The sequence below is a fragment of the Limulus polyphemus genome, unplaced genomic scaffold (genome assembly GCF_000517525.1).
Source record: "Limulus polyphemus unplaced genomic scaffold, Limulus_polyphemus-2.1.2 Scaffold50, whole genome shotgun sequence".
In the NCBI taxonomy this organism is placed as follows: domain Eukaryota; kingdom Metazoa; phylum Arthropoda; class Merostomata; order Xiphosura; family Limulidae; genus Limulus; species Limulus polyphemus.
In genome coordinates this window covers 990572-1015083 of record NW_013665660.1, presented here as the reverse complement: position 1 = coordinate 1015083, position 24512 = coordinate 990572, and the positions used below count along the sequence as shown (strand labels likewise).

General features: G+C 34.5%; 2 protein-coding genes across 3 annotated transcripts in view; one reads left to right on the top strand and one right to left on the bottom strand.

Annotated features, from left to right (window-relative positions):
• LOC106463128 overlaps positions 1–24512 on the top strand; it is a 104510-nt gene that overhangs the window by 59842 nt on the left and 20156 nt on the right. For both annotated transcript variants that reach the window (XM_022390694.1, XM_013923143.2), the window contains exons 13-18: positions 121–2772; positions 4633–4830; positions 7610–7783; positions 8357–8455; positions 12863–12952; positions 13498–13612. In XM_022390694.1, coding sequence (XP_022246402.1) covers positions 121–2772; positions 4633–4830; positions 7610–7783; positions 8357–8455; positions 12863–12952; positions 13498–13612 — 3328 coding nt within the window. The remainder of the gene's footprint in view (positions 1–120; positions 2773–4632; positions 4831–7609; positions 7784–8356; positions 8456–12862; positions 12953–13497; positions 13613–24512) is intronic.
• Positions 15832–24512, bottom strand: part of LOC106463031 (zinc finger protein 64-like) — a 67869-nt gene continuing 59188 nt past the window's right edge. The window contains exon 5 of the transcript XR_002611454.1: positions 15832–16098. The gene's annotated coding sequence lies outside the window, so the exon portion shown is untranslated. The remainder of the gene's footprint in view (positions 16099–24512) is intronic.

Genomic DNA, 24512 nt, shown 5'->3' with positions numbered 1-24512 from the left:
TTTAGTTCAATACTGTGTGTGGCAAAATAACAGATAAAATCACTTATCTACATTAATACTTAATGACTACTTTAATGTTTTTTTTATATTTTACTACTTTTTTTTTTCTCTTCCACTTAGTTCATGGAATTGACTTCAAGGGGGAATTTCTCTCCTGGAGAAATAGTTGCAGCTCTCACAGCAAGTCATGGTAATGTTGAGAAGGCTTATATAGATCTTACAAAATCAACTGTGAAACCTTTTCTAATGCGAATTTGGGGTCCAGGAGCAGGAGTGGACAACCAAGAAGGTGCCATCAGACGACATACTTTACAGTCTACAATCAATAAGAAGCAGGACAGAATTTGGTCTGAAGAGATTAGTGACTTGGAATCAGATCAGCTGAGTCCTCATGATATTTTGTCAATACCCTCTCCTCCTCTTTCTATTAAAACTCGGGAAAGTTCCTGGTCCAGGGACATAAGTGAGGTTGAAACTGGTAAGGGAAGCTCACTTCCTGTTACACAAGGACCTTCACCTTCCCAATCAGTTCATGATCAGCAATGGTGTGAAAATATAAATGACCTAAAGTCAGGTCAGCAAAGCCCAACTGTCTTTTCAATAGATCCTTCTTCCTCCATTAGTCATTCCACCCATAATAGAATGATGTCTGAATTTGAGAATGTTACTGATGTGGAATTAGAACAGCAGAGTCCTCTCGTAACTCGGAAGAATTTATCACCAGTGTTGAGGAGAAGTGCAAGTGAATTGATTATCAGTAAAACTGAAGGAAAACAGAAAGATAAAAGTGAAAAAAGTAGCCGTCCAAGTTTCCTGAGACGACTAGCTTCACTTAGAAGAGACAAAACGAAAGAAAAAAAGAAAGATAAGGGGACCAATTTAGTTGAGCAGGATACATCTCTAACATATGAAGAATTACAATTTGGCAAAAAGTATGATAACACTGAACAAATATTAGAAGGAAACGAAGGGATGAGAAACCATGATGTGTATGCTGTATCTTCTAGTGCTGCAAATCCAGTTAAGATCAGTCTTTTGTTTCCTCAGAAGAATGATTCTGTTCTTTATGAAATTCAATCTTCCAAGAATACATCATCTGTAAAAAAATCTCAGTCTGATGAGCCTAGATATGCATCAGAACTTTTAACTGAAGTAAAAAGTTCAAAGAAGAAACTTCCAAGTTTCTTTGAAAGAAATAAAAAACTGATTTCTGGCCGTGTCTTTAAAAATGTTGAGCCTGAAACCAACAGAAACCAAATGCAGTTACATCAAACTGTCCAAAATCCTGTCAGAGGGAGTAAGGTTGAAATCACTAATTCTTGCACAAATGTGAGAGATTTACCTTCAGAAATGATTAGAATACCAGCTGACACTGATGAGGATGAAATAAATAATTCCTTTGAACCTTCATCTCATGTTAAGTCCGAGACTAGTAGAAAACAAAAATATTTATCAAAAAAAACTCACAATAGAAGATGCAGGGCTACTTCAAAAACATTTGAAATTATTAGGAAACTGAATCAGAAATCCAAAACAGATTCTGATTCTTCTGAGACAGATGAACCACATGTTAGATCTGAGGCGAACAGAAAACAAAAATATAATATCAAATCTACTGATAATAATGTTGAAGAAAAAAAAGAATTAGAACATACTTTAAATGTTTCTATTGTTAATAAAGACATACAACAAGATTTGAAAATAGAACCAGATTTGTCTGGTGGAGCTGAAAACATGGTGACAGGATGCTCTTTCAATAAAACTGTAAACAGTAAAAGTCAAAATATCTCTAGCATTGTTCACAAAAACAAAAAATCTGAACCTACTTTAGGTGTTGCTGAAATCAATAACAACTTGTTTCATGAATCTGAAACAACACCCAAATTATCTAAAATAGATGTAATCTCAAATGCAGATCACAAAACAACTATTGAGAACAAGGAAGAAGGAAGCCAAACTTTTGAGCATAAAATGAACTCTGCTATATCCAAAGTTACCGAAATAAATGAATCAAAGATAGTTTCTAAAGGAGGTAACACTTCTAGTACCCCTAATTCAAATCTTGTACTTAATGATACTAAGCAAATTGCTCATCATTTAGATCAACCCCAAGTTCTGCAGCCTGTGAAGAAAGAAACACTACTTGAGTCTCCTGAAAGGACAAAACCACCCCGATTCCTAGATCTTTCAAAGAAATTAAGTACTGTTAGCTTTTCTAAAACTGAAAGCAATGATATAAATGAAGATGTAATCTCAAATGCAGATCACAAAACAACTATTGAGAACAAGGAACAAGTAAGCCAATCTTTTGAGCATAAAATGAACTCTGCTATATCCAAAGTTACCGAAACAAATGAATCAAAGATAGTTTCCAAAGGAGGTAACACTTCTAGTACCCCTAATTCAAATCTTGTACCTAATGATACTAAGCAAATTGCTCATCATTTAGATCAACCCCAAGCTCTGGAGCCTCTGAAGAAAGAAACACTACCTGAGTCTCCTGAAAGGACAAAACCACCCCGATTCCTAGATCTTTCAAAGAAAGTAAATACTGTTAGCTCTTCTAAAACTGAAAGTAGTGACCTAAATGAAGATTTTGGCACTCTTCTAACAGAAGAAGTAAGTTATGTCAACCCCATCAGTGAGACCAACACAACTGAAAAACAATCAACCAAAAAAGGTGGTTCTACAATCAAAAATTTCTTTTCATCGTCAAAGAAAAAAAATTATCGTCCTGTGTCAGTAACAAATGAAAAACGACTTGAATTTGAGGTAAGTGAACTGTTTGATTATTTTTCAAATGCTGTATATGAAAATTGACTATGCTAAAACAAAAGATGAATACTTTGAGCTTATATTAATTAATTATAATGGAGTTGAATTAAATAATGTCTGTCTGCAACATTATTGTATTTGAAAATCTACATGAAGAGGCTAATTAATAAACACGCAATTGAAAAAATTTCACATGTATGCAAGAAGTTTGAAACTGATGAGATCATATGTTACAGATTAATTAAGAAAAGGTGCCTTGTCTTTTCTTAAATTTCTGAAATCCTGAAAATTTTGTGTCACTGTTTGCACTGATATGCAAGTTCTCTCCAAAAAAAAACTTCCTGGTAAAGAGTAACAATGCAAAGAAATCTATAAAAGTTCTCTTCTGTGTAATATTTGTAGCTTTTCCACATTAGTTATTACACTAATTTCAGCTGCTTTCACTTACACTTGTAATGTGTATAAAATTTTGGTCTGAATTGAAAGTATAATTTTATTTGGCATAAAACATTTTGATATTTTATCCATAATGATGATTAAAATATCACAATTACATCATATTTGTAATATTATGATCCTGTATGTAAATAGTCCAATAAATTATATACATAGTAACATGAGTTTAGAAATGTTAAGAATATGTTGTGTTAAAAGAATTTCATAAGAAAACTGCATCTTGCTTAATTGCAGATTTTTTATAGATTTAGATTTATTGTAATATATTTCTGTTGAAACTTGTGGTAATGCATACAGGTGGCTTGGTGTTCAAAACTAACATTTGAATGTGACAAATTTTAGATTTTATTTTTCCATATTTAAAGTGAATTGTTTAATTTGGCCACAATTAAAGATTATGTGATTTGTAAGTTTGTTCTTCAAAATCATTGAAAACCATTCCATAATATTTTTACAAAATATTTAATTCAGGGGTAATTTGTCAGAAACAAAAATGAGTGTATTAACACTAGGATTCTGATATTAACAATCTTGTCATACTTATGTGAAATATTGTTTTACACTAAAGTAGTTACCATGGTAATAATGTAATACCCAATAATGCTGTCAATTTTACATAAAAACAAAATCTATTTACCTACAGACATTGAAAGAAAATAATTGATAATATTTTACATAAAACACCATTTTTCTTGGTCACAACCTTATTTAAATTTAATTATCAAGTAACAGGTTTAGATTATATTCATTTTAAATTGGACCTTGACCACTTTTGTTCCATGTTGTTTCAGACACTTCTTTGTTGTCAGTGGTTGTTGGCCTGGCATGACTTGGTGGTTAGGGCATTTGACTTATTATCTGTGGTTTGCAGGTTTGAATCTCATCACCGAACATGCTTGCCTTTTTAGCCATTAGGGTATTATAATATAACAATCAATCACACTATTTGATTGGAGTAGCTCAAGAGTTGATGGTGGGTGATGTTGACTAGCTGCCTTCCCTCTATCACTTCTAATAGGTAGGCAAACAATGATTTATAAATTTAAGGAAGAATTTTATTGATGGTGAAACATACTACATGTTTTGACAGAACATTCGACAAAAATTCATTCCAAAATATTTTGTGACCTATTTCATATTGATGATATGTTAAGGCAGATATCTTGAATTCACCTCTATGCATGTAGTATGTTTCACCATCAATAAAATTCATCTTTATGCTTACAAATCATTGTTTGCCTACCTATTATTATATTAGCATAATGTGATTCTTGATTCAACTATCACTTCTAAATTAGAGATGGCTAGCACAGGTAGCCCTCAAGTAGCTTTGAACAACAATCAACAAACAAACATTTGTTATTATGAGAATTTTTTCATTATAAACAAAATCTGTTTCAGAGAAAAGTCAGAAGTTTTCTGACTCAAGGAAAATGCCAGACTTATGAACAATCAGAAATTGCAATCAAACTTATGGATATGAAATTTGATGAAAAGGAAGCTCTTCAGGCTGCTATGGAATGTGATTCCCTATATCAAGCTGTCAACTTCCTGCAACAAGAATGTGAGCTGTGTTCTGGGAAGTTCCCTATGGCTGAGGTGCAAATTCTTGTTTTATTTTCTTAAACCAGATATCACCACATGTATGAAAGCTTCAGGAAGTAACTTATGATGTGTTACAGGTGTTATTTTGTTTATGTCAGCTTAATCCTGAAATTTCTTCACCTTACTGATTCCCATTTTCTTTGTAGCATCTTAACTAGAATGGATAAGAGCCTATCACACGTAACTACTCGGAGGAACAGTTGAAATATAAAATTATAAGTACATTCAGTAGAAAAAATAATTGTTTCAGAAATGCTACTTACTTGTCCACAGAACAGATAACTAATATGTCATGCTACTGCTGAAAAGTTTTTGTGCATGCACCAAGTCTTTGAACAAACTCCTACCTCTACACATAATAACATCTGCTGCACCACTCTATGATGCAATCAGCAATAGCACATTTCCCATACACAACACTTCCCTTGAGTATTTTGTGTATACTTAAAACTTATTCTTTTCTTCAACACTGTAGTGTTCATTCATGTTCTTTTTCATTAAGATTTACAAAACATTTGACCAAGACCTAATTAAGTACTACAGACATATCACACTGATAAAAAGGTAAATAAAATAAATTTAAAAATGTAGAAATCATATTCTTATTTTCCATAAATTCAGTTTCATTGATTTTATTGAATACGACTTCCCGCGTTCGATTTCTAGACTCCTCAATAGGAATTGTCTTATTTTACTGAAATGTGGACTTATAAGTGATGTTTTTGACATTTTAAATCACGTGGTTGGTTTTATCCTACTTTCTTTATCTTGGACCTAGATCATACAGCCTCCTGCTTTATCACCTTCTACTGAGCCTGCTTTGTTTTTGGATGACTTTGACTAGCTCTTCCCACAAAATGTAATCACCCCTGAGACTGAGTGGATACACCCCTCAATCAGAATTAGGGTGGGAATGTCTACTTTAAGTGTAGTACAAGCCACTCTCTACACTAAGAGCCAGACCATGTTCACTATTGTAGGATGATTGAACTCTGCATATGTCTTTTCTGATAAGTATATCACCTAAGTATTTCTCATATAGTACATGACTTATTACCCTGGCCCGGCATGGCCAGATGGTTAGGGATCTTGACTCACAATCTGAGGGTTGCGGGTTCGAATCTCTGTCCAACCAAACATGCTCGCCTCTTCAGCTGTAGGGGCTTTATAATGTGATGGTCAATCCCACTATTCATTTGTAAAAGAGTAGCCCAAGAGTTGGCAGTGGGTGGTGATGACTAGCTGCCTTCCTTCTAGTTATTCACTGCTAAATTAGGGATGGCTAGTGCAGGTAGCCCTCATGTAGCTTTGTGTGAAATTCAAAATAAACCAAGCCTTATTACCCTAGCCACAATACAGTTCATGGTCTGCCAACCCCATGAGATATACAGGCTGATTAAGCAACTTTTACATTCTCTCCACTTTTGCATCACTTTAGTACCATGTAGGAGATTTTTTGTCAGTGCCTTTCTGCACTACCACATCTACTGAGGAAAGAGTATTTACTATTTTAGATGTATGCAGTCTCCCACCAAGTGATTTTCCAACTAGGGCTCACCACCCCTTAGTGTGTGATGCATTCCATGTGTTTTTCTTTCAGTTGCTTTAAGAAAGGAGCTCATCATTTTAATTTCTTTATCCACACCAGCCCTTCCTCCATGTTTTCAATGTAGAATTCTGACTATCTATTCTGTGGAGAGGCGAGTAGCATTTCCGAAGCTAACATTTTCCTTACCTGAAAATGTATTTCAAATAGATACCTCTCCACAGAACCTTTCACCCTTCTTCTCCACTTCTGGTGTGTCTCTTTTACCTTGTCAAGAATATGCTGTTGGTATCACAAAGTGTTCAAGAGAAATTGTGTACATGGAAGATGTGTTGTTCTCTTGTTGGTGGAGTGCTATATTCTAATGGTGATTGCATCACAAGCTGGCACAGTATACATTATTATTTATAGGGGTGGGAATTCATTCAAGTCTTGACACATGCATAAAACTTTTTGCCATTGGCATGAAGTATTAACTGTCTGTTCTGTGGAGAGGTGAGTATATTTTGAAAACACATTTGCAGGTAAGGAAAATGTTAACTCTAGCAGAAAGAGAAGTAAATTTAGATAGCTAGCAAGTAAATATTAGCATATGAGGCAGAATTATTCAAATTATTTATTACCTTCTAATACTTCATCTTCTGACAAGCAGCAGCACTGGAAAAACTACTAAAGTAGGAGGGCCAGCCAAGTGAAAAGATTTTGAGTGAGTAAAATACAATAACTGTTACCCTAAACATCTGAACTAATTCTCAGATGTCTGTTGCATGATTGCATACTGAATCATAAAATAAAATGTGCAACATCAACTTTTGAAAAATGATGTGTGATGTATCCCCACAAATTTTCTACAAAATAAAATTGCAACTGAAATGTTGAGATTTAAAATTTTTCTTTTTATATATATTTGTTTTGAATGAAATAATTAAAACAATCAAAACTTTAGCCCTATCTGTTTAAATTTTTATTCAGGTTATGGAAATAAAAATTTTATGTTGTGTAGTGACAATTTATTAGTAAACAATACAAAGACAGAAATGCGTAGAATCACAACCATTTTCAAACATACATCATTAAAAGTTTCATTATAAAAACGCTCCCTTATTCCTCTTGAAGCATTGCCTTGTGGTTATAAAGTATTTGACTTACAATTTAAAAAAAAAATTTTAATACTAACCTTATTTCTGTGTTGTTTTATAGTAATTAATATATTTTTATTTTTTATAGATGCTGGCAATGTTTCACTGTCCTCATCGCGCATGTAAAGAATGTTTGAAGGCTTACTTCACCATTCAGACAAGAGACAGAAATATCATGGAGTTGCGGTGCCCCTTCTGTAATGAACCAGATTTGTCGAATGAAGATGTAGCCCAAGATTACTTCAACCATATGGACCAACTGGTAGAGATACACTTGTCAGTTGCACAACAATCAATCAAAATTTACTGAAAAATATAACTTAAGAACTTAATAGAATGCATCAGCTAATAAATTTTCAGGAAGTATATCATTAGGACATGTTACAATTAAATGAGAAGTTTATGCATTAAAGTCTCACAGTATCATGTGTTGAACCACACTTTCTTCATTGTATATGTTTCATATATGAATACATTTCACACGTGTTGAACATGAAGTATTAAGAACAAACTACTGATATAATATATATATATATACACACAATGTTTCCTTAGCTTAACCACAACTTCCTTCTTTTCACTATTACTTACTTTCTAAACCTGCCACAATATCATAAAACAAGCTGTTATTCTCCTTTATGAACCAAGTCAGCTGATACAGTTAAAAATATTCAAATATGTAACCATCCCCAGTGTATTAATACAGTTATCTATAATCTCAAGGTTTGTAAACTATTCTGAATCCCTGTAGAAAATGGATATATTAAGAATTAAATATAGGGTTCACAGTAGTTCTCCTTATACTTATTTTTGAAAGTATTATGCTTTTCACTAGCTAAAGAACCTGGTAGAACCTGAGACCCATGAACTGTTTCAGAAAAAGCTGCGAGATAAAGTGCTGATGAAAGATCCAAACTTCCACTGGTGTTCTCAGGTAATTCATTTATAGAACAGTTGCTTGTGTGAATAAGTTTCTTACTTGTTATATGTTTGTGATCATTATCACTGATTAATCAGATCTGTTTTAGGGAATACTTATTGTGTTATGTTTGTTTTTCACATTTCACTTTTTGAAAAAAAATAGTTTGTTTTATTAGTTTTTTAATGGATTTGATATAAAGGTTACCTGTGATGAAGACAACTGTCAGGTTTTTAAGGCCGAATTCTGTACAGTAGCTTTACATAGCTTTAAATAATTGTTTCTTTTTCATCAAAATCCACACAAACTGGTTCAGTTACTTTAGGATACAATTGACAAGACGAATTCTTCTTCTTTACTCTGTTATTGCAATACAGTCTATTATAATTTCACTTTACATTCTTTACGCCACTATACATTCTTTATCGCTAAACTCATGATCACACAGTCTAGAACTAGAACTCAATAATGATTTTTTGATGTGTTTTTGTAACCCTACAAAAGTCTAGAATATTCTACACAATACTAGCTTTTCTGGTGTAATAATACTCAATTATACCAACAAGAAACTCAAATAGCTCTAGCAACATAACACAATAATACTACTATATTAAACCATTTCTAATACATAACAATTGAACTACACAACGTATGATTCATAAACAGTTAAGTAAGCAGATTTACCGTAAAATACCACTTCTAAAAGTAACTAACAATGACACCATGCTATATAAAATATCTAAATCATAAAACTTGCATTAAACTTAAACCAAAATAGTCATATATATATATATAACAATATGCCCCTCTTCAAGATAAATATTTACAATGTTTTTTTACATTATACAACGATTGTTTTCAGTTCATGCTCACAGTCTACTCATACAATCTGCACCAAAATTTGCAGTCCTCTTGATGGCCTCACTCTGGAACTGGTAGTTCTGGAGGTAAAACACTCACCCCATGATCCTTGCACTGTCGATTTTACACCTCTGGATATATGCAAAGAGCTGATGGTCCATCTGGATGATGAAATCTCTCTTATAGAGGTAGTTCTGGAATTTCTGGATGGCAAATATGATGGTCAGACACTCTTGTTCAATCACAGAAACAGTCTGTTTTTATGTTCTTGCAGAAGTACTGCTCCAATTCCAACATCTGAGGCATCAACCTGAATGATGTAGAGTTTATTGAAGTCTAGCATTCTAAGGATTGGTAAACTTCTAAACTTGGTTTTCAACTTCTGGAATGCCATCTGCTGTGGTTGTTCCCACTTCATCTTGTTGAGTTGGCCTTTCTTGTTCAGGTCAGTCAATGGTTCAGTGACTTGAGCATAGTGTGGGATGCACTTCCTATAGTCTTATGCTAACCCAAGGAAAGATCTGACTTGCTGCTTGGTCGTCAGAGCTGGTACATCTTGTATGCAGGTTAGCTTCTCTTCTTCCATGGCTATCTGTTGGTCACCCACCTTGTGCCCAACAGAGTCCAGCACAGAATAGCAGCTATAGCACTTTTCGTCTGTTTCTTCTGGCAGCAGTACCCATGGTGACAGCCACTCTTCTTGTTGCTTGCCATTGACATCTTTGTGGGTAGCTCCAGCTACTTTATGTTTATATTTCTGCTACTGCTTATTGGTGAAAGACTTGCACTCACTCTCAATGTGCCCCATAAAATCTCTTCTACCTTTTGTTTGTTGACTTCTTGTCACCTTTGGCATCCTGCTTCTGGTCAGTCACCCTTGGTTTTCGACTTTGACTGGTTATTCTTGGACTTGCCAGATATACTCCCTCTATGGGCTTCCATGTACTGTTCTGAAAGCTTGGTGATCTCATCCACGTCTTCTGGTGCTCTCTCCTTTAGGAACAGTGACACATTAGTGGAGCACATGATCACGAGCTGTTCACATATGACCAGATCTGCCAGTCCTTCAAAACTATCTTCACACTTGGCCATGTCAGTCCATCTTGTGAAGTATTATTGTAGACGTAAGATAAGCTGAGATACAGTTTCTCCAGTGTCAGATTTGACTTCTCTAAACTTCCAGTAAAAACCTTCCTTGGTAATTTCATTGTGTTTCAGCAAGGTCACTTTTAACTGGTCATAGTCCATGGCATCTCCTGACATCATGCCCACAAACACTTTTAGGCTTTTCCTTTGAGAATGGGCTGAGACAGACTACCAAATCACCTTTGTCCCAATTCTGACTTTGGGCAAATATTTTATACCTCTCCAGGAAGGCATCCATGTCATAGTTCTGTTCATCACATTTGGCAACTTGGGTCACCTGGCCTTAACCCCATTGGCATCATTGGGTTCTCCATCTTTCTGTTGCATGAGCTTGGAAATCTCAATTTATGCTTTTATTCTCTCATTTCCTGTCTCTCCTCTCTCTTCTTTTCCTGTTTCTCTCTTAGAGCTAGTGTTTCATGCTGATGTTCTTCTTTCAGCCTTTCTCTTTCTTTCTCTCTTCTCTGCCTCTCCTCCTCTATCTTCTGTTGATACTATTCTTTCTCTAGGTTTTCTTGTTGTTTAACAAACTCTTTAAGATCGTCATCTTTGAGCCTGTGTCACTTGCCCCTCTCTATCCACTTATCAAAGTCAGTCAACATGGTTATATAGTGTAGTTGTGATCTCTACAATATTTTTGCCACCTTTACAGCTGTGTGTATATAGACCTATTTGCCACTGTCAGGTTTTGTAATGCCACATTCTTTTCAGTAGGTGTCTGTGACTTGTTGACAATAAATTTCAACTATAAACAAACAGCAACAAAGTCCGCTTGTTTCTTTTTTGTCAAAGCCCACACAGACTGGTTCAGGTACTTTAGAACACAATTGACAAGGAGAATTATTCTTCTCTACTCTGTTATTACAATACAGTCTGTGATAATTTCACTTTAAAAATCACCATTACACACTCTTTATTGCTAAAGTCACAATCACACAGTCTAAAACTAGGACTCAATAATGATTTTTTTGGCATGTATTTATACCCTGACAGAAGTCTAGAACACTCCATACAGTATTAGATTTTCTTATGTAATAATACTCAATTAAACCAATGAGAAACTCAAAAAGGTTTTTAGCAACGTGGCACAATAATCTCACTATTGTAAACAGTTATATAAACAAACTTACCATATAATACCACTTCTAAAAACAACTAAATATGACACCTATTCTGTATAAACTATCTAAGTTGTAACACTTACATTAAACTGAAACTGAAGCAGGAAAGACTGATTTGTTCTGTATTAACTACCCAGCCTTGGATTTGTTTTATTATACAATCTGGAAATTCTTTTCCAATCAGTTCAAGCTCCCTGTTGATTTTTGATTTTTTTCACCAGATGTTTGGAAATGATTCTTATGTTGTAAATTTTCCAAGGTTAAGTTACTCTCATCCATTTTCTTTTAGTTACCACCTGTTTAAATTCAACATTTCCACTAGATGTGCAACCATGCATTATAACCTATTGTTTATGTAGTTTCATATGGAGATTCACAAAGCTTTGTAGAAATGATCCTTGGATATTAGGTATGTTCATAAGTTAAGGGCTTAGAAATTCCACTCCTTTTGAAAGAGAAACATCTCTCTGTATGTGTTTTAACAGACCTGTAACTGATCTGTAAAACAAACACTTCCTACAGTTTCGTAAGGAGTTTAACAAAGCCTTTTAGGTATATGACCTATATAACAAAGATCAAAGTGAAATGTATAGTAGTTTCTGGTGTATTTGCACTTGTAAATTTGTTAAGTTATAAATTTGAAATGATCAATCAAATGTAATAAGAAAGTTATAACCTATGGATCTGAGTTGTTAAAAAGGTCAAGATAATGCAAAGGTCAAAGCTATTATATAATTTTTATACTACCAAACTCTGAGTGATGACATGAAATGCTTAGCACTCATACTTGTTTGTAATTGTTAGTTTTCACTATAAGAATTTTGTGAGACAAGGCTTCACTAAGTTTAATAAGAAAACATACCAGGTTCTTACAACGAACTTGAGAATTCAGACATTGTTTTGAGATGCAATTTTACTTGTCTGATTATTTTAATTTAGAACTTTGTTAATGTTGTGTCAGTGTAACATTTGTTTCTTGTTTAATTAAACAAATTTTACTGCCATTGCAGTTTATGTTAATATATTTATTGAAAATATATTTGTAGTAAAATCAATGTTCAACTCAAGCAATGCTTTTGGATTGATTTTCAAAAGTGTAATCCAAATTTCAGAGTATGTTTCAGTCTTATGAATTCATGAATAAAAATTTGGTTGAGTACGAGATAAGTAACAAGTTTGATTTTTCATGAGTATGTGTGAAAGTGCCAGATGTCTTTTTCAGTTTTAATGACTAGTTTCTTCCCTTGTCATAAAATGTAAATTGTTTGTGAAAACATAAATGTGGTATTTGCAGTGCTCATCTGGCTTCATTTCCAATCCAAACCAGAAAAGGTTGATGTGCCCAGACTGTAAAGCTATAATATGTGCCCAGTGTAGAAAACTGGTAAGTTTACTGTGATGCCCACAATTTATGTGTCCATCTGTATTCTTCTAATAAAAAATTAAAACATTGAAATAAAAGGTAGAATAAAATGTTCACGATTATATTTAGACTTGGGTATATTTTCCATTCAGTAAGCTGGTGTATTTATTATAATGAGTTTTATTGAATGAAATTGGGATAATGTTATTTTGTTATTCAGACCCTGAATAAACATTTCTTTGTGAAATTTGTTTTATTACTTAAAGTTAAAAATTTAAAAACATATATTGTATAATTAAAGAAGAGTGTCTAATTATTATAAATATTAAAGAGCTAACATTAGATTTGCCAAAATAAAATGTATGAAAAAAATAATACTAGAGCTAAGTAAATCCTTTAGGTCATTTATGATTTAATTTACTGTAATCCCCGGTGCTGTCTTACACCAAAGTTTGATAACTTTTGTATGTAAACTGTAGTTTTTAAGAAACTAAAGAGAAAAAACTTTCAAACTAAAATCATATAGATTCATAATGCTTTGCTTAGATATATGTTATTTTCTAAAGTGGGAGAAACAGCATGATGGCCTCAGCTGTGAACAGTTCCAGGCTTGGAAGGATTCTAATGATCCTGAGGCTCAAGCTGCAGGCTTAGCCAAACATTTGGAGGAGAATGGCATTGGTTAGTCTTATCACATGTGAACAATCTTTTTGAAGTATAACATAATATAATAAAATAATATTATAATATGTGATTATTTTAAATTATGGGAAATTTCAAATATTGTTATATATTATAGGTTCAATACTTTGAGTGACTGAAAATAATTTTATGGCTCTTGTGGTAGAAATATTTGTTTTGAAAATTAGTGGAACAAAGATATTAATCCCCTCAATATGACTCCTTATAGTATACCTGTAGTTTTTAAACATTATGAAGCTAAGTGTAAAGCGGGTTAGGTTCAATATAATTTTTGCCCATTTAAAGTTTAGCTTTTTTAGAATATTCATGCTGCACTGCCAAATTAACCACAGAAAATGCTGCAAACTTAAGTCTTACTTGCTTTAAATTTCACCTAAACAAGCTACATATGTTATAAAGAATGTCCTCTCTCATGTTTTTGTATTATATACAGTCAGAGAAATTTATGCACAAAAATGAATACTGCCATAAAACTTAACTCTGTATTTATATGTTGTTTTAAATCATGCTTGCAGCTGGAATCTTTGGAATGGCTAATGTAAGTTGATAATATGGTATAGTGTTTTCAGGTATAACCTGATGATTACCGAACAAGTATGAGATAGACGAGCAAATAACTAAGAATTTGTTCAAGAAATAAGGAGATTGATTCTCATCAAATAACTTAACTGAGCTTTCTTAGTACTTGTAAGGTAGAGACTGGACAGAGTTGGTAAAAATTAAAACAATCTTTATTATAAAATAGACAGAAAAGAAAATGTAGCACTTCTGCACACAAAAACACAGTTGCTTTTACTACACTGTGCTAAGTCCCATGCTTTCTCTCTCTTTCTCTTAAGGATATTACAGTGATTACTTTTAACCCAGATGCTGTAAGTTACTACAATATATTCTCAGGGAAAAGACATAGCAGCTACTATAGAGAATAAAAAAAACAAGCATATAAAACAAAATAATCTTAATGACTTTCTGGACTATGTGTTGCTGCCATTACAGCATGGAAACTACATAATAAAAAATATTAAAAAAAGAAAAATCTATCACTATGGCAGGTAGAAAATATATGATATGCCTGCACATTTCACTTTTCCTCCTTTCTCTCTTTCAGGCTTGTCTTCAAACCAACAATTATATTTAACTTTAAACACTTTTAAACTCTTGATGTGGTTAAAGAACATGTTGACTTTATTCCTAAGAACACTTACACTTTTAGCTTATACTATCCATGTCAGTTATATTTTTAAAAGTAAAAATGAAATATAATACAAAAGTAACACATTATTAAAGTTAAACAGTTTTTAACTTAGCCTTTTGATCACACACAAAATCACTAAAAGCCAAAATATAGACCAACTTTTTAGATTAAAATTTAATAAAAAACAAAGAGTAATCAAAAAACAACAAAACAGAAGAACTCTTTAACAAAGAAAATACATAAAAATATGCTTTCAAGTAGAATTACGTGAAATTTTCTATAACTTAGATAAACCAATGTGCAAATATATACTTACGAGCACAAAAAATGAAACTAATTAATAAAGAGAAAGAACAAAAGAAAGAAACAAAACCACAGAGATACACTTTCTACTTTATAAGTGGACAGACTAACACAGAAACTAAACATGAAACTGAAATAAAATGAAATACAACAATAAAGGAAAAGCTTTTAACAATGCTTGCATTTAAAATTCAACTGTAACAAAGATTTATGTTGATTCTGTGTTGCTCCCTCATGCACAAAGAGTAGCACAGTATGTGACAGTCCCTTACATGAAGAACAAAAGTCAAAAATATATTGAAAAATCAAATTCATTATAAACCCCAAAAATAATTATCATATACTAAAAATTCACACTCAAAAAAGCCATTTACTTTTAAACAGAAATCAACCTTTTCACATAGTCACTTAACGAAACAAAAAAAAATACAAAAAACATCTAAACAATAAATTTAAGGCTGCTCCTCATTTACATGCACTTACATGTGAGCAAGAGATGTCTCATTAGACACAACTAAAACATATCTTGCAAAAAAAAACAAAAAAAGTCCAAATACATATAAAAAAAACAAAAAAAAACTTAAATCCCTGCCCTTTTACACATGTCCACATGTGTGAAAGAGCCAGGGCATGTCATTACTAAAATGAAATAAAAACCAAAATATGTACATACACTGAATAAAATAATAATAAAAAATAAATAAAAAACAAACTGCTAGGCTCCTGTCTTTCACATGCACTCATGAGTGTGGAAGATGAAGGGCAGTCCAAATTAAAAATAAAATACGAAACATACATTCACCTCAGAAAGTGGTTGAGGCTTTACTTCACTCACTTTAATCCACCAACAGAACTTTCAGTGTTGCCGTTGTCTTTTGATTTGGGCCAGTGACATTTTTAAGTCTGCTCGGTCCTTTATCAAGTTCCACTTGGCTTTAACTAGCCTGTCCCATAAATGCTGGACCTCCTATAAACATAAAAAAATATGAACTATACAACATTAGCATTATATTAAATTCTGATATTATTTTAATAAATGAAACACTTTAAACCCTCAAAGTAACTTAAGACTCCATAATTTTAAAACAATTTCAATACCCTAAGTGATAAGTACACAAGACATAATGGAACTATATAAAAAAAAAGATTAAAAAATATCCTTACCCAATATTAAGATCAATAGTACTAATGAATATATATTATGCTATATACACCCACCAAATCACGAAAAAATAACTCTTTTAACAGTATATGTCTCACCTTCTAACAACCTGATATATCTTTGTTCTAAAAAACTATAAACAAAAATACTCGCACAATAATCCTAGGAGACCTTAACTCCAAACATACAGACTTCAACTGCTGCACAACTAACACCAATGGAAACATCTTGCATACCTTAGTTGAAAATGATAATCTAATGGTAATTAATGATGCAACACCAACACACACTTTTCATAACAGCTTGCAAGATATATTAGATCTTGCAATAATCACTCGCACACTTATTCCACTTGCATATAACTTCCACGTACAAGAAAACATAGGTAGTTACCATGATCCCATATCCTTTGTCTTAAATATTAACCTACACAACCCTATCTCAATGCCACTTCCCAAAGAAATATGATTACACTAAATTTGATTGGATCATCTAGAACCAGAACATAGATGCTCTCCTTCCTAATCTTAAAAATTCAGTTAACAATAGTGCAGAAATAGACAGTTACACATCTGATATCACATATGCAATATTGCAGGTGTTGCAAAGTATCATACCAACATGTAAAAGAGTACTAAACATTAATCACTGGAAGCTCATTCCACAAATACACATGCTAATTCTGAAAAGAAGACATTTACGCAGGCTCTACATGCAAACAAGAGACCTCAAACCTACTATTAACAGGACGAAACTAGAAATTATATGACTCATAAAAGATCAGCAGAACGAAAATTAGCAACAGTTCTGTCAAACAATTGACAATAACAGGCAAAACCTGTCCCATTTCTGGTGCAAATGCAAATGAATTTGCAATGACTCAGCCTCCAGAATCTATCCTCCCATTAAATATAATAATAACTGCATTAACAAACAAAGAAAAAGCCAATCTGTTTAGTGATTACTACGAAACTGTTTTTACTACACTAAACACAGCCAGCTTTAACCAAGAACACTACCTCAAAGTCGATGCTCATATCAAAGATAACAACTATACATTTAAACCAAATTTTCCTGTTAGTCTGAACCAGTACTTCTCAACTGGGTGAATGAGAATGATGGGGCGAATGAGTATTATCAATTATAAAACAAATTCTAGTTGTAGTTTGATAAATACATTTATTTTGTTTATTTTATGTTGTATTCATTCTAGTTGTAGTTTGTTGTATATTTAACTATTTAAGTCATAATAAAGAATTTGGCATTTTAATTTAGTACTTTTTGTCTCTTTTCGAACCATGGTGAGTGAGTTGTTGTGAAAAACTTTTAGGGGTGAATGATATTGGAAAAGGTTGAGAAGCACTGGTCTAGACCATAACATCTACCAATGTCAATATTACCAGACCTATATTTTTAGCCAATATTAAAATCACTATTAAAAAGTTAAAAACTCATCCCCCAGCTAAGATAGAAGAAGGAATTTAGTACTAAAGAATACATCTAATTTACTCCTTAAACATCTTTGTGGCTTGTACAATCTATCCTTAAGTGCAGGATACCTCCCCACTTCCTGGAAATAAGCAGTTTTAAGTATCATCTCCAAAAAAGGTGGGGGTCTTAGCAAATCAGCAAATTACAGGCTGATGATTCTTTTAAACTGTGCAGGGAAGTTATTAGAAAAGATAATCACAACCAGATTATTGTATCATCTCGAATCAAAGAAATTATTAACAGATATACAAAACACTTCTTGGAAAAAACGTCAACTACTGACCACCTAGTCAAACCAACAGAAGCTTTCAACTGTGACTTTAATCAGAACCATGCAATGAAAGCCACTTTTCTCGATGTCAAAAAAGCATTCAACAGTGTTTGGTGCAATGGCTTAGAGTACAAACTCTCTCAACACATAATACCAATACTCCTTATACGATGGATCTCTAGTTTTCTAATAAGCAGAATAGCTAAAGTCAGAATCAGTAATAACATATCCACACCCTTTACCTTACAAGCAGGAGTCCCACAAGGATGTGTTTTAAGCCCCTTACTTTGCATAATCTTTGTAAATGATATCAACTTCTCCGATCTTACTCAAACCTTTGCATTGCAGTATGGAGTACATCACATGACCCTTGCATAGCAGCCAAGAGAGTTTCACTTTTAGTAGACCACATAACCAAGTGGTGCAACACCTGATGCATAATACTTAATCCACTAAAGACAGAAGCCATAGCATTCAGCAAAGTTCTCAAAGGAAACAGGAAAAAAGTAAACTTGTCAAGCTCACTCTTTATGATATACAAATCAAGTTCACCAATTAAATTAAATTTTAAGGCATAACCTATAACAAATGACTTACAGGGAACACTCACTTTCGTGAAATTTTTAAGAAAACAAATCAAACAATAAATAATCTAAAAAGATAGGTGTTTATGCCAAAGGTTGCGATGTCCAAACCCTTTTACTAATCTATAAAATGTACATCAGACCAGTATCAGAATATGGAAATGCCATTATGTAAATGCAACGTGTCTAACAATATTCACCAATCTAGTAATCTCATATTACAAAATATTGTAATTCACTTTTAAGTAAAATCTCGAACTTAGCTGAAACACCAGAATTGTGGAACAAACACATATCCACCTATAACACAATAAAAGCAATTAACAACACACATCAACCACCTTGAGCATTTACCTTTTCTAACCCCCCCCCCCTTTTCAGGTTTCTGACCAGGCATAGACAAGGACTATATCTTTAATTATTCAACTTATTGTGTTCAAACAGTATTCAAATTGCTTTAATTTCATTTGATTGAATTCTTTAATTAACTAGATATTGTTCTGTTTAACTTGTCACAATTTGTATTTGTAATGTTTATCTGTTCACTGTCAACTCCGTTTGTCCACTATGTATTGTTATGTAAACTATCTAGTTGTTTTAATTTAATAGTTCCTGTCTTGGCCCTTTTGGGGCAGAGTGTGAGGCCCTCTTTGCAGGTCTGCTCTGGATCTCCTCTGCACATTAGCCAAATTGTAGTGTGCACAACAGGCTGCTTCATGTCCTGAAGCCAACAACTAAACAACTGAACAAACCTTTCCAGTCCACTCTGCATGGCTTTTTCATTTCACTTGTGGTGGCAATTCAGAAACAGATTCCCAGACAGTCACTTAAGAACAACTTTGATTAAATCCAACATTGACACAAAATCAATCAATCAAGAGTTGGGCAAAGAGTAATCTAAATTTCTGACCACCCATGGTTCTAAACCAAATTACCTACCATAATGATGACAATATCCTTAGCTTACCTTCTTTCTGGTTTTTAGAGGGCCCAGGTCTTCATTGATTCAGCTATAATCTCCTTGTAACAGTGGTTGTGCAATGGAACCTACTCTAATGTGGACCAATTTGTAATCACCATAGGTGACTTAATGGAGAGTTTCACTCTCACCCTCTGCAGGACATCTCCCTTTGTCTCTTTGCTGTTGGTGCCTTGGAAACTGTGACAGTGTAGGTCCTTCATGATCATTCAACTGTTCCAACCCTGAAGCTTGAAGCTCTTTTATTGATAACAGGAACCATTACACTAGCCATCTAGCAAGTCTGTAATGCTGTCACCCTGGTCTTAGTCACCCATGTCATTCTTTCCTTCATGCCTAGCTGGTGTCCAGGACATGGACATCCCTTGAGATGCACCTAGTGCTGGAAAGCTGTTCTTGGGCTTAGGGGTGTAGTGGTCTTGTTGAAAATGTGAGAACTTCTATTATATCATCCTAATTGTTGTGCTGCATCCCATGATGAGACAAATCACCAAGCCTCTCATTCCTTTGGTTTTCGCCTTCATGGGTAGCATTAGTAGTGGTATTGACTCTTATTGCTGCTTAAGAGGATTGGTTCTTCCAGATGCAATGTGTTGACTCTGACAATCTAATACTGTGGACTTTCCTGGATTTCCCAGTGACATCAGGGTCTTCACCAGCCATTGCAGACAGCTCGGTCCTCAGAGAAATCAGCCACAAATCGTAGGTAGTATCACATGAAATCAAGAAAACTTTCTGTCATCATCCAACTTGACTTGGCAACATCCAGATGCCAGATCCAAGCTGTTTAACCAATGGGAGTCTTATAATGTGGCCAGTCATTCACCTGCCCAAGGTAAAGTGAAGGTTTGATTCAATTTACCATGCTCGCCCATCAAAAGTCAATGCAGAACCTTGGCTTACATATCTTTTTCATGACAATTACTACTGGAGATTACCAAACACTTTTCAAAGGATGCATGATTGCATCCTGCAGCATCCACTATGTTTCAGTGCTTGTAACTTCCCTAGTGCTCCAAGGAAATACTCATGGTGGTTGCTTTCTTGGACTGCATTGACAGTGTCTATATGATGCTGAGTCACCATAGTTCGACACAATTTTACATTTGGTCCCATAGATGTCTGGAAATTCAGCAAACAAGTCACTTAGTTTGGGCCAGATTTTCTCCACAATCGTCATTTAATGCTCTCAAGTGTATTGATAACTTTTCATTTGCTCTTGGACACAGTGAGACAAACACAATCCTAGCTTTATTGCTAGAATTGGTTACTTTCATTTTGCTTAACATACCTATGACCATTCCTGCATCTAGTTAGATAGCTTATCATTCATAATTATAAAGCAACACCAAGACTTCATTCCTTATTAGGTGGATCACTGCTTAAGCTACTACTGCCTGCTTTTTGGAAAATAAATAGTTTTTTTCATGCATGGCTTCTATAACCACAGAACACTGCTTGTGTATATGGAGGTACTGTTATTCCCTTTGCTACATACACTTGTGTAGTTCACTGTTCCTGCACTGTGGAACATCAGTTCATCCATTGCACAAGCAAAACTGATTGATAAGCTCAGCATTACATCCATCTTGAGGATGCCTATTCCTGAACTAAGTTTGGAAAAGACCACTTTCATTCTGTGGGTGACACATCTTAGACTAAATCAGAGATCTATCTATCTTCTGACATCTCTATGAAGTTGGTATTTGCTGGCTGTAGGAGTGGTCACACTCAGAATTCTTAAAATATTGCAAAGTCCACTAGAACTCCTGTGTCTGCCAGGAACTCAACTTTTCACTCTTGCACTCTCATCAACACACACCAAACTTCACTCAGTCATGAACAAGCTGGGCTGACCACTAAACTCTTTGGTGCAAGTTGTTTCCTAATTTGGACTGTGTCAGTTTTTTGAGCAATTTTCATTGGCTTGTACCACTTGTCACTGATCATCTTGGGCCTGCTGGTCAGATAGCCAGTATCAAAACCCTTGCTTACTTTGTTGCTCAGCAAAATGCTGATGCTGTGGGTTGGTGGGCATCTTCTGATAGCTCTACTGTCTTTGCTGTACTGCAAACTATGGACAGTTCCTTCACCAGTGCACCGAAAGTATACAAGCAAAGCAGACACTTTTCCCATCCTAGACAATGTCCAATCAGACATATTGGCCATGGCTGTGTTATGTATTCTGTGAGCATACCTTGTGGTAGCCTGGACTCTCATGATGGCACATACTACATGGGCTGATCTTGCTCCAGCATATGTCCTATGAGAGAATATGCAAAACCCTTCCCACTCACTGGAGACCAGTGTGTTTGCCTTGCATTTCCACTCAGTGGAGGTGGCTGGTTGTTAACCCTGTGATTCGGTTTAGTTTGCCACTGCAGAGGGACCTGAAGTGTACCATACATTGGTGGAGTTGCTAATATAACTGTTGCTGCAGGCTTCTTCCTTTCTGGTGGCTAGTTTGAAATAAATGCTTCAAAGTGTGTCATGACGGACGCAATAAGAGTGATGATGTCCCTCACTCTCAGGTGCTGTTACATAAGCTCAGTGGAAAGTCCCTCAATGAATTTATCAATTAGGTTTTTCTCCTGATCAGCAGGGGCCATTGCTGGTTATATCTTTCTGTGTAATATGTGCAGAACATCTGCATAGGCTGCCTGTCTCTTGGTGATGATTCCTTTTCAAGCCTTGAATTTGGCCCAGTGAACACCCCAATCCTCCCCTGGGTTGGATCAGTGATGCAGCTCATACACGGTCATTTCCCAGTTGTCTTGCTGCTCCTTATCCAGGTATTCAACAACTTGCTTCTGAGTTCTAATATTCTAGACAGTGCCCTGCATGAAATGTTTTAGGAATCAATCCAGATACTCTCTTGTTGTCCCTTTGAACATCAGGAGTATGATCTGCTTGGCTTCACTCACAGAACCCTGGTCCAGGGCTACAGGATGACGAGTTACTTAAAGTACCTTTTCCTACATCCCTACATGTCTTCAAGGGTCACAAGCTGCTGTTGTTGTGATTGGGAATCTTTCTACTCTGAAAAGTACCTCACCCCATTAACCACAGTTTTCACCATGGGAGCCTGTTGCCTCACCTGCTGGAGAAATAACTCTGACTGGTGAAAATTATCCACTAGCAGCACAATCAGCCTCTGTCCACTATTTGCTGGTGGTATTTGGCCAGAGCTGGAGCTAATGTGCTCTGACTGGCAGTAGTGGGGGTTCAGTTAGAGACTTCTCCCTGTGATCATGAACTTACCTGGCACCAAGCCATTCTGGTGAATCTCAGTCATTCACTCTTTCCTTCTGCCAAAATAGATCTTCAGGGGTACTGTATGCTGAAGTGACCTTGTTGTACTAGTTGATAGCTGGTCTCCCTGAATTAGCAATTGCAGGTTTACCAATTTCATGGACCTTTGCAGCATCAGCAAAAACCCTATGTCCAGGAGAGGGCTTCTTTTATACTTGACATCTCTCCCATATAACCATCTCTCTCTGCTAGTAAACTCTCATTTGTGAGTACTTCTATTTTCTGGAAAATGGCTTAAAAAGCATTCCTTTTAACTCCAACTCAAGATCAAACATCATGGCACCAAAATATTTTCATCATGTCTATTTATGGTATTTTTAGATAATAACTGCTGATTTCCTGACAAGTGTCAGTAGACAGATTTGCAATTAACTACATACTTATTAAGGAAATAAGGAGAATTATTCTGACTATAAACTTAACTGAGTCTTCCAAGTGTGTGAAAAATAATAAAGGTTGTAAAAATGAAAACAATATTTATTATAAAACAGAAAAAGAAAATGCAGTGTATGTATATACATACATGAAAGAGACAGTACTTCTACTAGGCTGTGCTTACTCCAACAGCTTTCTCTCTTTCACAGGATAGACAAAACATAATGATATTATAGGTAAGTCTTTACTTTATAAGCTCCTAGTAGAACTGACTAAAGAAAACATGGCTGAATTCAAGAAGTAAGCACACACTGTTTTTCCAGTCAACAGTGCCACCTCGTGACTATTGTTTCCTCACAGTATAAGTTTACTGTCACATTCAATCACTGTCATAGTTGTCCATTAACGGATATTATAGCACCAATCCCTTTTAACATGGAGGGTGTATATTATTGTAATATCCTTGGTAGAAAAGATGTCACTTACTATAGAGAACAAAGAAATGAAGCAACTAGAATAAGGGAATCATGATTTTCTTAACAATGTGTTGTTGCCGTTACAGCACAGAAACTACATAGCCTAAAATGTTTTTTAAATATCTCTATTACTACAGCAGGTAGAAGACATATGATATGCTCACACCTATCAGTGATGTAACATGTTGTAGTTCAAAATTATCTTTGTCAAATTCTAAAAAGAGTTGACAGCTACACATCACATACATATATAATAACATGATTTGAGGAAGAAAGTAATAGTAAGAATACAAAAGTCGTCACAATGTTTTCATGTAGATGTTAGAGCATTTGTTATTAAAAATCTAAATTACGTTTATTATTTCTAATATGCTATAGCATCAAACAAATAAATTATGGAAGATACTTTTTCCTGCTGATTTTTTACTTTTATAAAATTTACTCCAAAATATATTAAGAAATCAAACATTTTTATTAAATTTTTTAATTTTCATACTTTTCCTGATCTTAGCTTGTAGAATTGAATATATTGTTACGACAGCGGAAGTCATGTGATGCTGCAAGCATGCGCGCTGGAGTTTCTAGAAGGATCATGACTGTTCCTCGCAACTCTAGTCTTTTCTAGGCGCCCTCTATTTTAGTATATAAGCTTGGCAAATAAAGCGAAGATATAATTGCAGATAGGGAGATATAGAGACAGCTAATAGAGTCAAGTCGTAAGTAAAGTGCAT